General features: G+C 39.0%; 1 protein-coding gene across 2 annotated transcripts in view; it reads right to left on the bottom strand.

Annotated features, from left to right (window-relative positions):
- Positions 1-3,674: 3,674 nt before the first annotated feature.
- Positions 3,675-14,857, bottom strand: part of LOC113802711 (medium-chain acyl-CoA ligase ACSF2, mitochondrial-like) — a 12,241-nt gene continuing 1,058 nt past the window's right edge. For both annotated transcript variants that reach the window (XM_070145571.1, XM_070145572.1), the window contains exons 2-14: positions 13,960-14,137; positions 13,652-13,780; positions 12,413-12,513; positions 11,950-12,069; positions 11,172-11,289; positions 10,494-10,589; positions 10,142-10,290; positions 9,651-9,819; positions 9,313-9,420; positions 8,113-8,261; positions 5,432-5,573; positions 4,393-4,503; positions 3,675-3,956 (exon numbers count right to left, since the gene is read on the bottom strand). In XM_070145571.1, coding sequence (XP_070001672.1) covers positions 3,831-3,956; positions 4,393-4,503; positions 5,432-5,573; positions 8,113-8,261; positions 9,313-9,420; positions 9,651-9,819; positions 10,142-10,290; positions 10,494-10,589; positions 11,172-11,289; positions 11,950-12,069; positions 12,413-12,513; positions 13,652-13,780; positions 13,960-14,137 — 1,696 coding nt within the window. In that variant the 3' untranslated portion in view covers positions 3,675-3,830. The remainder of the gene's footprint in view (positions 3,957-4,392; positions 4,504-5,431; positions 5,574-8,112; positions 8,262-9,312; positions 9,421-9,650; positions 9,820-10,141; positions 10,291-10,493; positions 10,590-11,171; positions 11,290-11,949; positions 12,070-12,412; positions 12,514-13,651; positions 13,781-13,959; positions 14,138-14,857) is intronic.

Raw genomic sequence — 14,857 nt, 5'->3', positions numbered from 1 at the left:
GATTAGATGAGTTATATGGTTATTCCAGATCGGTTGTTATTAATGTGGAGATATAGTGTTTTACATCAGATGATGGTCGTTAAAAGTCAAGAAATGCGGTTGGTCTCATAGCGGGAACAACATAATATATTTGTACATCGTATGCAGTGAGTTTTTTGTTGTCGTTGTATGGCATTTGGCGATTCCTACACGTTAAACTTTACGCCATATATATGATTTCTGAAAGGGTTAGACCGTCTACTTATATGCCATAAACATCCTTTTGAGTATGTGATCGTCAAAACATGCTCTCTACTAACGGCCTAAAAGAAAGCTTACGGCTGATTTTACTGAAAGAGCGATGACCAATTATGTACATTTTTTATTTTTAAGTGCAATGTACTTCAGTTCATTTAAGACATTTAGTAATCTATCCAACTGCTAAACTAGATTATATGTAGCTGAACTGCCTTTTGAATTACCGTACTGATAAGGATCAACGTTTTTCCTTTATTCTAAAATTATCTGAATGGCATAGTTATCTTGCTGCTTTAAAAGATTATTTTGATCTAGACACGAGATCATCTTGTTTATTGCACTACACACAGCCTCGTTAGGTACCTCGTCTCGCTAACGCCGGGCTTTAACTAAATCCCGCGTGGACAGCAATATGATTTTATACGTGTGCCTGCAGACTATGATGCTGGTTGAAGTCACGAAGCGGTTCTGTTGAAAACCACGTTCGCACGAGAGACAGGGCCCGCGCGACACTCGAAAAAGAAGATAAAGAAAAGAATAATAAGAAGAAAAAACAAAAACATGGCAATCAACTTGTATCCCTCTCTTCTTTAAAAATGTTAGATCGAGTCCTCCAAAGCGCGCCACCATGAGCAACACTTGAGGGGTATTTCGATGAGTCACTCGCGTTACCCCGCCTGTGCTGCCCTCTCTTTAGTCTTGCTCGTCGCCCACCTTCCAAACGTGTGAATCGGAACACGATCGAGGATTAATCTTCACCTGGACTATCCCTAGAGAGACCATTGTGGGCACGGCTTTATCTATGGGGTCTCTGTATTAATGATTCGTTCTCCATGTCATTATTCGAAAAGTAGCGTTCACACTCTTCGTCACATTATTTGAAAAATACTAGGCACACTCTTCACCTCAGTGCCTCCTCCGAATTGGGTGACGAGAAGTTGTTTCCTGAAAAAACAACAGAGAGAAAAGGCCTTCGGTATATTCTTGTTTTCTTCGCTGCTTGATATTTATCACGTATCATTTACTTATTCACATATATCTGTCTTTTAATCCAAACCCTCTGCATTCTTCTTTTTTATGTCAGTCTCAGCTGTCACATCAACAATGTATGTAGTATCTAGCATCATATAATATGTAGCATAAACAACGATATATAGTGTACACAACAATATCAACATCGCAGTAATGTATGTGTTCGTTGTACTTCTCGATTTCCAGTTTTATATGTTAATGAAATGAAAAACGTGCATGCAGTGGCTGCAGTGTTGTGGGTTTTATTGCATATCTTGCCAAGGAGAAATGTAATTAAATACTCAGTTTTATTTAGTAGATAATGCGATTCGTATATAAATTAAAGTTTGTAAGCGAACAATGATTTATTAAAGTAATTATTTCAATATTTTGCCAAATGACTGTTATTTATTAGTCATATGTCCAATATTATGATGATGGCATTAAAATGAAACTTACTGATACCTGCTCATAATCCTAGTAAAGCACGTGAGCCTATAAGATAATTTATCAGCATTATCATTAATACCATTATCATTATCATCATTATACAAACTACCGCTGCTTTTGAAGAGGGTGCGTGTACATGGAGGCAAAGTGCGATTATATATAAAAACGCCAAATGGGCAGCACAGGAGAGCATGATCGGCGGGCACCTGGAAAGATGACATCACAGGCGAAAAGACCACCAGGAAACTACCAGTACTTTGGCCGCCCGTGACGTCATCTCTATTCGTGCCCGCTAGTCATCCCCGTTTGTTTACACAAGGCTTAAGGTGATGCTTTAGGCCAGTGTTTCCCAAACTTTTTCGGGTGCGACCCTAAAGACAGTCACACTGTCACACTAGCACTTTTTCTGTCATTTTTATTTTTACAATTTTATTTAATTAACATAAATACAGACATTCTCGAATATTGCTCCTGATTTGACTATGCGTGGCTGAAAAAAAGTTGACGGAAAGGTTTTCAGACGGAAACGTCTAGGACGGAAAATGTGCTAGTGTGACAGCACCTTAAGCCTGGGCTAGCGACCCTAAATGTGTGAACATGTAGTAATATATCCGAACAATTTCATGGCAGTTATACTTGCAGCTGTATATTAGCTCATGTTATTCTATAATTTTTAATGTTTATATTACCAACACATTGAAATTCAGTAAACACATGTCAATAAAAAAACTAACTTTTACTGACATATCCAGCTATGAATTCTTTAATTCCTTTAAGACCCCCCGGCGTCCCTCAGAAAAACTCTGGTGACCCGCATTTGGGTCACGACCTTAGGGTTGGGAACAATCGCTTTAGACACAAGGAAAATATCTCGTGCACCATCACTTGTAAATACCAATCATTTAGATACCAATTCCAATATATGTGATGAATGAAAATGTACGAAACGATTTAACCCTTTGAGTTGTTGCCATGTGGCTTCACCAAATTCCAGGGCATATTTTTCTAAAGTAGTTTACCATTGAAGAAAATGGACGATTGTATGGCAAAGTAGCCATACGACACTACAGGCCACTACTACCCCCTCTTGGTGAATTCTTACGCCTTGGGAAATCTTGCGATTCTAATGGCATCTGCTTATGCACTCCTTACTGTTTGGAAGCTATAGTTTTCCATGCATTTTCATATTTCAGAGAGCTGAGTGACCTTTGTGTGTGATTTTATTGGGTATATATCAGTGCAATTAGGGACAGAAAAGAGGTACCTGTTTTTAATTATCCTAGACAACGATGGGAATTATAATGTATCCATATGACAACTCAAAATTTTACCCCCACTCTTTTGCGTAACCAAGTGGCTACTCTGCTACATTATGGTTTATTATATTCCTACTTTCATATACCAAATACCTCCTCAAGAATTTCTTATATACATGTATATATATGCCCTTACAGCTTACTTTCCAATACATATGTGTAACCAAACGGCTAATCTGTAGAACATTGGTCAATATAATGTACCCATACACTGCTTTTTGTAGTGAGAATGATAATTATTTCCTTTGATGGGCATTTCAAAATGCTGGAATGCGTAGATTTTTTTGTGTGAAGAAAATGTGTTCTTATACGTTTATTGCATTTGTGTTTTCGGATGATAATTATGTGTTCTCTAAATAGTGCTGTGTAAGAAAATTATTTTTCTGATGCAAAAATTTATTTTATTTTTCTAGTCAGTCAAATAAACTTCCTATGAATGAGAATTATTTCAATCTTACAACTTTTTTCAGCTAAATAATATATACCAACCATTGGTTAGGGACCCGGTAATGTTCCCAATACATAACAACTTGAAATTGCAAATATGTTAACAAATCAAGCGTCATATATGAGGTCTGGGAGCATATTTACATTATATTTAAAAATGTATATCTTATCTATGACTTGGCTGTTTAATTAAATGGACAAATAAAACACAAATAAAAATTATAGATTCATCTTGACAATGAAACTCATTTCGAATACACTCATATGACCACCAAACACACAATTACACTCTCTATCCTAATCTCATACCGTACTTCCAAGGCATCAGCTCATAAAAGAACATCCAAGATTCTATTCTTAGAAAGCTCTCTACGTCTTCAAGTTCAGCTCCTCGATGGTCAGTTCCCGCATCTTGAACTTCTGTATCTTGCCCGTGACCGTCCGTGGGAACTCGTCCTTGAACAGCACGTATCGGGGGACTTTATAATGGGCGATCTGGAATTTCGAAAGGAGGACATTTTTAGATAGTTGTAAATATGGATGTGATTTTTTTCCGTCTATTATAATTAAATGTTTCGAAAGAAGGAAATTTTTGGATAGTTGTAAATATGGATGGGAGTTTTTCCCCGTCTATCATAATCAAATGTTTCGAAAGGACGAAAATTTTAGATACTTGTAAATATGGATGTGATTTTTCCCGTCTATGAGAATTAAATATTTCATTTCGAATTTTGTTCTGAGCATAAAATGAATCGTGTTCTTGGGTATACTTATAATTTAGTTCAGTCGAAAAACTGATATTTCTCATTGAATCCTAATTTCAGTCGATCAAGAATACACTCGTTGACCTTTTGTCTCGGCGTGAATTAACCTCATTATCCGAGTACAAGAGGCAATAAAATCCATAATGAAGAGAGGAAGAAGCGCATACCTTCCCCTTGCACCATTCCCGGAGCTCCGCGTCCGAAAGGCTGGAATCCTCGGCTTTTCTGATCCAAGTCGCCACCTCCTCCCCCATCCTGGCGTCGGGCACTCCGAACACCTGCGTCCGAAGGAGGTTTTCCAATTTTATGGGAAGAAAACGACATGAGAATTTCTGGTAATGATTGCTAAAATTTTGACATATTGGTCTCTTGCATACTATAATTATGGGTAAATTCCATCAGTGCTTCGAAATTTTGAAAATACAAACAGGCAAGAACAAGTGTAAAATTAGCAACCTATCTATCATCGTAAACTTACATATATTCTATATATTTAGTACAATTACACGTTATATCAGACTCCGAAGCTCTTGATAAGAAAACCAAACTACCGAACCACCTGCCCTCAAATAAAAAAATCAACAACAACCAAAAACCGCCCTTAACCACACCCAACTAAACCCTTTATACATAACACCCCCCCCCCCCCTCTCCCTTCTATAACCACCCAACTAAACCCATAATGCATAACAGCCCCCCACTCACTTCTATAAACACTCACCTAAACCCATAATACATAACACCACCCCCTCCTTATTATAACCACCCAACTAACCCCATTATACATAACACCCCCCCCCGCCCTCCCGTCCCTTCTATAAACACCCATCTAAACACACCATACATAACACTCCATAACACCCCCCTCCCCATCCTTTCAATAACCACCCACCTAAACCCACCATACATAATACCCCCCTCCCTCCCTCCATCCCTTCAATAACTACCCACCTAAACCCACCATACATAACACCCCCCTCCCTCCCTCCCTCCCTTCAATAACCACCCAACTAAACCCACCATACACAACCCCCCCACCCCACCCCTTCTATAACCACCCACCTAACCCCACCATACACAACCCCCCCACCCCATCCCTTCAATAACCACCCACCTAACCCCACCATACACAACACCCCCCCTCCCCCCCTCCCCCAAATCCCATCTATACCCACCCCAACACCCAAACCCACAACCCAAGCCCACCTGCGCCTCGATCACGTCCGGGTGACCCATGAAGAAGTTCTCGACCTCCGCCGGGTAGATGTTCTCGCCGCCGCGGATGACCATGTCCTTGATGCGCCCGATGATCCGGCCGTATCCGTCGGGTTGGATGAGGGCGAGGTCGCTGGAATGTTGAGTGCAAGCTGTTATTTATATTGTTATTATCGTTATCATCATCATCACCCTTATAATCGGTAGCAGCTTCTTCATTATATTTATCATTATAATGATAATTCTAGTTTTCTTTATGACGTAAATAACATTGTGTGTGTGTGTGTGTGTGCCCGTGTCCGTGTCCGTGTGCGTGTGCGTGTGTGTGTGCCCGTGTCCGTGTCCGTGTGCGTGTGCGTGTGTGTGTGCCCGTGTGCGTGTGTGTGTGTGCCCGTGTGCGTGTGTGCGTGTGCCCGTGTGCGTGTGCGTGTGCGTGTGCGTGTGCGTGTGCGTGTGCGTGTGCGTGTGCGTGTGCGCGTGTGCGTGTGCGCGTGTGCGTGTGCGCGTGTGCGTGTGCGCGTGTGCGTGTGCGTGTGTGTGCGTGTGTGTGTGTGTGCCCGTGTGCGTGTGTCTGTGTGCGTGTTTTGAAGACTTGAGCTGTATCATTTAAGGAGGTCTGTATCGTCTTATAACTTTCCCCGTAGTGTTTGCTGATCTGTTACATATTTCAGAAATTACAATAATTACCATATACTAATGACCCTCTTCCTAATAAATATTCACGAAGAACATTTATTTTGCCCTCAATGCATATGCAATTTAATGCACGTATTCTCAAACCTAATACCCGAAACTGCGTGTATTAAATGTTTTATTAATTTAAACTTAACATAAGGATCAATATGCTTATACCACAATCATGAGATAGAGTATTTTACGCAAACACATTATGCTATAGATGAAAATTTAAATTAATATTTGATAAAGGAATTTTCGGATAAGCGGGCGAGCATGCCAAACAAACTCCATGCATACTTGTATATATATAGGTAAAAAAACACCCAGGCAGGAGAGTTGCCACGAGTCTGAAAGTAAAGACTCTGCAATCCTGGTTGATTTAATGATAATGAAATCTATTATTTTCTCGTGTTGGTGACCCCGAACCTCCCCCGACGAATAAAGGTCTTTGAGAGCGACTGGGAATACGACCGTTGTAAATGACATTCAATAGTTCGGTTTGACACTATCTTTCCCTACATGGCCGGTTTGTTTACATTGTGCGAAGCCCGACCCAAAACAAATTCATTATACATACGTGCCTTTAAACAGATATGAATACATGTCTATCAATCTAGACATGCATATCTACCGTAGAGATAGGTAGATGAATGTATACCTATCAGACAAATAGACAAATATGCATTTATTTCTGCTTCACACAGTTTTAACAAACCGACCGACTGACTATGAAAATGGCTGTAAATCGTAATCAAGCCAACATGAGCATTCTAATAATATAAATAAAAAATAAACATTTCCCATACCAACAGTTACCAAAAAAGTCACCACCACCCCGTCCTCCTCATTATTATTATCATTATCATTATCATCATCATCATTATTAGCATTATCATCTATATTATCACTATCATAACTATTATCACTATCATAATTATTATCACTATCATAATCATTATCACTATCATAATCATTATCACTATCATAATCATTATCATCATGACCATCATTACAAACTAAGCGATAACCCACAACAGCAACACCGAATCACAATCACAAACATTAAACCACAGACTACCCACCCCGCCCTCTTTATCATTATTATTATTATTATTATCATTATTATTATTATTATTATTAGCATTATCATCTTTATTATCACTATCATCTTTATTATCATCATGACCATCATCATCATCATCATGACCATCATTACAAACCAAGCGATAACCCACAACAGCAACACCGAACTACCCCCTCACTCATTAAACCACAAACTACCCACCCCGTCCTCCTCATTATTATTATTATTATCATTATTATTGTTATTATCACTATTATCATTACCATCTTTATTATTCCTATTATTATTATCGCCGAATCACCCCCACAACGATGAAACCACGAGCCACCAACCCCGTCCTCCTCATTATTATTATTATTATTATTATTATTATCACTATTAGCATTATCATTATCATCTTTATTATCCCTATTATTATTATCGCCGAATCACCCCCACAACGATGAAACCACGAGCCACCCACCCCGTCCTCCTCATTATTATTATTATCATTATTATTACTATTGTTATTATCACTCTCAGCATTATCATTATCATCTATATTATCCCTATTATTATTATCGCCGAATCACCCTCACAACGATGAAACCACGAACCACCCACCCCGTCCTCCTCATTATTATTATTATTATCATTATTATTATCATTGTTATTATCATTATTATTATCACTATCGTCTTTATTATCCCTATTATTATTATCGCCGAATCACCCCCACAACGATGAAACCACGAACCACCCACCCCGTCCTCCTCATTATTATTATTATTATCATTATTATTATTATTATTATTGTTATTATCATTATTGTTATTATCACTATCAGCATTATCATTACCATCTATATTATCCCTCTTATTATCATTATCGCCGAATCACCCCCACAACGCTGAAACCACGAGCCACCCACCCAGTCCTCAGCCACCTGTCCTCCGTCACGATCTCCCTCGTCTTCCCGGGGTCGTCCCAGTAGCCCAGGAAGTTGCAGTAGCCTCGCACGAGCAGCTCGCCCGCCTCGCCCGCGCGCACGATCGCCCCGGACTCGTCGACCACCTTCACCTGCCGAGGGGACGCGGAATCAGCTGATCTGGCTTCGTTTGGTGTGAATGTGTTAGGAAAAAATAAAAATAAATAGGGTGAATACGAAAGTGTATGAGTTAGATGTGGAAGTTAAAATAGTAATGACAGTGGGTTTTTATACAATAATATCTGTATCTATTTATAAATGCATGAGGTAAGGAAAGGAAGAGGGATAGCAAGGATTTTCCCGGGATCGTCGACCACCTTCACCTGCCGAGGGGACGGGGAATCAGCTGATCTGGCTTCGTTTGGTGGGAATGTGTTAGGAAATGAAAAAAATAAAAAAATAAATAGGGTGATAACGAAAGTGTATGACTTAGATGTGGAAGCTAAATCATAATGGCATTTAATTTTATAGGGCAATATTTATACCTATTTATCTCTGCACGAGGAAAAAATAGGCATACCAAGTATAATCTCTTTGGCCACTTTCACCTGGCGAGGGGACGGGGAATCAGCTGATCTGGCTTTTGTTTGGTTTAAATGTATTGGTAAATGGGGAAGAAATATACAAGGTGAGTATGATAATATATCAGAAATATAAGCTACCTAATAATGGCAAGATATTCTTATGTGGCAATATCCCTATCTATCTATCTATCTATTTTTGAGGACGATGATGGAATAGGCAAAGCAAATATTTCCCCAGGCTCGTCGACCACTTGCTGAGGGGACTGGGGAATCAGCTGATCTGGCTTCGTTTGGTGTAAATATATTCGTGAGTGAAAAAAGAAAATATATAGGGTGAATATGAAAACATATGAGTTGGATGAGGAAGCTAGAATAGTAATGACAGTGAAATTGTATATAGTAATATCTGTACCTATTTATATATATGCTTGAGGAAAGGAAAGGAATAAGGATAGCAAATATTTCCTGGGCTCGTTAACCACTTTCAACTGCCGAACGGGACGGGGAATCAGCTGATCTGGCCTTGCTTGGTCTAAATTTGTCGATAAATGAAAAAGAAAATACATAAGGTGAATCTCTTCAAACACGTAAGTTAGGAATATTCGTAAAGAACCGATACCTCGATGTGGTCTCCCGGGTAGCCGATGGTGGATGACCTGACCTCTGGAGGATCTGAGGGAAAGCACTGGAAGGTCACGGGACTCGTCTCGGTCATCCCGTACATCACCTGCAGAGGGCGAGGGTCATCGTCATGGTCATCCCTATCTGCTGTTATCTGTTATCTTGTTAACTGCTATCACCATTAACGTCATGTTGGTTAATTCAGGATATTATAATTATTGCATCAATTATGGCCACAGTCATTGCTTAATACCAATATTATCATTTAATTATCACCTTATTATCCTACTCTCGATATATTTAACAGAAACAACACAATAACGAATCATTGCTCACTAAAAAGTCCTTCATCTTGAGGTCGTTCATGACAGCCATCACCAGCTCCTGAGGACAAGGAGCGCCTGCCATGATTCCCGTCGAGATGGCGCTCAGATCGGTCGGGTTCTTGCGGTAGGCGTTCAGAATGTCAACAAACATGGTGGGCGTTCCGTAGCAGGAGGTGATTCTGTTTGGCGAGGCATTCGTGAAATTATAAAGGCTGATAAGATAAATAGCTAACTAGTAAACCGTGTTATTTCGAGAGCTGATCTAAAAAAAAAATATATTCGTCTAAATAGGATTCTATTTTGAATCGAACCGCCACGGTCTGTTGCTTCTTGAATTATCTGGTACGTTATTTTTAGCTTTTGTGATCAAAGGCTTTTATGCAGATATAACTGAAATAATAATAAAAAAAAACAAGCAGATTCGCTCTTTTCTATCCCCTTGTTTTTCCATTTTGTGGAGTAGAGTATCTGGTACAAAATTAAGAACAAAATCGCACTTACTTCTCACTTTCGAGTGTCTTGACGATGGCTTCGGGGTCAAAGCCAGCACTAGGAAGGACAGAGGTCGCCCCATACAGCATGCCGCAAAGGGTGCCTCCAATGCAGCCAAAACAGTGATATAAAGGCACGGAGATGCATATACGATGAGGCTGAAATTACCAAATCACCCAATTAATTCTTCTCTCAGCCGCAGTTAATACAATTACTACTTGATTTCGCAATAAAATGTATTTCGTCCCTGAACCAATTTCTCATTTTTAACATTTCTTTCCGGTAATATTCCAAAATGAATTTACGAAACAAGAACCACCTCCGTCATGCTTGAAACCCAAAAATATAAAAACAAGTTCACCTTTTTCTGATATTCGGTGCGGCCTCCGATCGAGTATGCGTTGTTAACCAGCATGTGATGAGAGAGAACAGCTCCTTTGGGCAAACCGGTCGTTCCCTGAAATGGATTGTTGAACTATATTCATTTTTCATTGTAAAAAAATGTGCATAAGGGTCATAGTGTAGTCTTCATGCCTGGCTATCTAAATGTAAGAATGTATGTAATATGATAAGAGTACAATTAGAAGACTAGGTTTTAGTGGTATACAAAAAAGAATACAAGCAAAGCGAAATATTTAATTCAAAACTTTACTTTTTTTGCTATAGAAATATTTTGATCAAATTGATTTACAAAAATAAAGATAAAAAACGAAATCTCACTATCAAACATTAAGTATTATATTACTGAAACGAGACACAATCCGTTTCTAGTAAGCTTCTTGTGTCTTCGGACAAACATCGGCATCAAATTGTGTACAAATTCACATGTTTGGGAAGTGGGTGGTGGGTAGAGGCGGGGAAACCTCATGTAAACCTTCGAAATATCAGTTTCCGGTACCCAGTGAGGGAGATTTATAGGTAAACAAACCAAAAGGGGAATTTACTAACATAACGAACCCTAATAGAACTCTTAAAATTTAATATTTTGTATTATTTTTGTGTGAGAATCTGATATATCACAGCAACCATAAGTACTCACGGATGTAAACTGAATGTTGCAGGCTGAATCAAACTGTATTTTAGAGGACAGTTCATCTACCCTTTTTCGGTGGGAACTTTCACCCGCACCGTAAAGATCTTGAAATCGGAAGGTGCCACTGAAAATTTATAATAGTTAGTCTATAAATTCTTATGGCTAACAGGAAACTAGCCAGAAATATTTAGGATAAAGAAGCTTTCAAAAAGGTATAGTTAAGTCAATGACGTGATAATAATAGGGCCATGAGAAGCTAAGTTCCTGTTTTGCGTCCACCCGCAGGTCCAGACAACGCATGCCAAAAAATATTATTTGCATTAAATTTCATTAATTCCCCAAAAATATGGTTTGATGACTTAGGAAAGGTGTTCTTTTTGAGAGAGGGAGAGGGAGAGAGAGACAGACAGACAGACAGACAGACAGACAGACAGACAGAGACAGAGACAGAGAAAATACTTTTACTAGTGAATATGAATGAAAAGTGTCATGGTTACCAACATGAACCAAGCTGATTTGGTGACGGAAAAGCTGTTCTCCTCTTAAAATGCCCATAGGAATAAATAATGAATAAGTAATGGAAAATAGTCTCATCTGTTTTCATTTTTGCCCGGACGCAAAACAGGAACATTCATTCTTGTAGCCTGAAGACGTGTACAAAATCACTCCGCACATAGGCCTATCTCACTCGTACTCAACATGCATCCACAACTCAAAAAGTTACTAAAATCACACGAAACATATTCATAAATAATAATCCATTCAATTCCAAAACAAATCTCACCTGAGCTTTTCTTGAGAACACATAAATACTTTCTTGAGGTAGGGAACCGCGGAACTACTTAGGTCACCAGGCGCGGAGGAAGGCAGTTCAGGGGCCACGGCGCAGAGCATCTTGTAGTAGCTGGGAAGGACATAAAATATAAACACAAACGTAACGTATTTACGGAGATAAAACAAACAATAGGAAGAAAATTAAAATGCTAACACAATAAGATAATGAGAGTTAAAATAAAATATTGGCACAATACGGAAATTATAACTACAGATAAACTGACATACTGACCCAGTAAGAAAATAATAATGGCACAAATAAAACAATATATTGACACATTACAAAAGTGAAAACGAAAAAATAAAAAAGAATATATATATCGTACACCAACAAACCCCGATACCAAAAACATGATAACGAATACAGTAATCAAAGCAATATTCACTTACTACCATAATCTCATCTAACTTACTCTGACGTTTTGAACTTCTCATCGCAAACAATGCCTTTGACGCCGACTTTGTTGAGGCAATATTCGAGTTCATTGGGACGGTAAGCGGGGTTGATGTTAACCTGAAAATTACAATTGATTATTGCACCTGAGGGATGTTGCAACTGATGTTCAAACGTGTCTTTGACTGCTATATTTTCATTCATGAAAGGGTTAACGTATGACAGTGAGTTTTTGGTTGCATAACCTTGCAGCTGGGTCGCGATAGAGGAGAAAGTTTGGGCCCGGGAAAGAAAGAGATCCTGTTCGACTGCCGTTTTGAGTACTCGTCTGTCAAGCTTTATATATATATATATATATATATATATATATATATATATATATATATATATATATATATATATATATATATTACTTTATTATTGTTGTCACTCTCACTGTCATTGCCATCATCACTTCGTCATTGTTGTTATTGTTACTGTTATCACTATTATCATTATCATTTCATTATTTCTATTACAAGTAATTGGGAATTTCAAATACTGTTTTTGTCTCTTCTAATGTAAAATTATAAATTTTACCTTTATTTTAGAAATAGGAAATGATAGGAATTTTCAGTAACTTTTGCACATTGAGAGACTGATGAGAAAGTGTTTTGACCTAAAAACTTGTTTGGTTCTTGTAGACAGTGCGTGCGCGTGGGTGTGCTTAAAGTATGTTTGTGTGGTATGATGGTATATTAATTCTAGCCACACTTCTTGTATGATTAAGAAGCCGACACCAAGATTAACGCTGTTTTCATTATGTATCGGAAAGAAAAATGCAAGACATGGGTGAGATATCAAAATATGCTGTTTTTACCCATAAAATATAATGTAAAATACATAAATTTTCAGAATGGCATTTTTGTACTTAACTTTTGGGCTAGGATTGATAAAGCAAGAAGAGACAATTCTTACTTTGATATCAAATGAAATTTAATTTCCACTGATTCGAAAAAAAAGGTTCAGAATTTAACTGATCGAACAGCTGATTGATATGAGGCAGTAACATTACCATCAGGTCTTTGAACGTAGCTTTACCTTCTTTTCCCCTTCCCTTTATTCTCCTTTCTCTCCTCTTATCCCTTGCCTTTCCTCTCCTTCCCTTTATTCTCCTTTCTCTCCTCTTATCCCTTGCCTTTCCTCTCCTTTTCCCCTTAATCTCCTCTTCTCTCCTTTCCTTACCTTTTCTTTTCCTTCCTCCCTTCCTTTTCCTTACCAGAATGAGGCCAGCCTTGGCGGCGGCGAACTGCGTGAGGTACCACTCGTAGCTGTTGGGTCCCCAGATCCCCAGGCGGTCCCCGGGCTCCAGTCCTGCCGCCAGGAATCCCGCGGCCACGAGGTCGCTCTGCCGACGGAACACAGGGCCACAGGGCGCCTCGTTAGGACGGCATCGCCACAGGGAAAGCTCTTACGATTAGACGCAACTTGGCCGACAGATCGACGCCATATTGAAAAGCGAGGGACGAATCCAAGTGACACTCAATTCAGGCACCAGAACCCCTTCCCTCTTCCCTCCGCCATTACCTCCTCCTTGACCTGCGAGAAGGTCCTCCTCACGGCCTGATGGACCGACACGACGGCCTCCCTGTCCCCGAAGCGCCGCTCGGCCCTGTCCACAACCTGCCCGATGGAGAGCCCCAGCAGCGGCTCCGAGCTCGGCGTCGACACGTAGCTCCACTCGAAGGGCGCGCCGCTCAGCCACCTGCAGGAGGGAGACGTGAGTGCATATCTGCTTTTGTTTGGTGTAGTAAACAAAATAGGTAATAAATCTTGCTGTTATTGTTGTATGTGAACCTTCAGTGCAACAAAATACTTTACAAGCCTACAGAATTTATTCAGTTTTCAAATATTTAAGGTTTGTAGACATTTAAACCCGAAGAGACGGTTATCTAAATAAAATACGTAATTTATGGTAAACTCGCATTCTATGGTGGAATTACTATAGAAATGTCCAATAGGCCCCACCCCCTTTCCAAAACCCTGCACTCTGATTGGCTATTAAGGGTTGTTCGAGACCGATGTAATTACAAACAATATGATTACCAGTTGGAAATCTTACACCCCAATTCTCTACTAACTGTTTAATACCGCTTTGCTCAATATCCTTTTAGAACTTTACTTTGCATTACCTTTTAATTATCTTCAGTTAAACGAGTGTTAGTTTCTTTCACTATAATACTGTCAACATTAGCAAAGAAGGAAAGACAAGCGTAACATACAAATATATAAATATATTTATGCTACTGATAGATAGATAGATATACAATTACGTATGCATAGATATACATACGATAGAGCTGCAGCCATACTTTGTTTCTATCATTATCATTTTTTTCTGTTTCTATCGTTATCATTTCTTTGTCTTTATTTCTATCTATTCGTAATTACTGTTTCTGTCGTGTTTTTTGGTTGTTTGTATTTT

Source organism: Penaeus vannamei, chromosome 34 (genome assembly GCF_042767895.1).
Source record: "Penaeus vannamei isolate JL-2024 chromosome 34, ASM4276789v1, whole genome shotgun sequence".
Classification (NCBI taxonomy): Eukaryota; Metazoa; Arthropoda; class Malacostraca; order Decapoda; family Penaeidae; genus Penaeus; species Penaeus vannamei.
The sequence above is the reverse complement of the archived record's forward strand: the minus strand, read 5'-3'. Positions and strand labels throughout refer to the sequence as shown.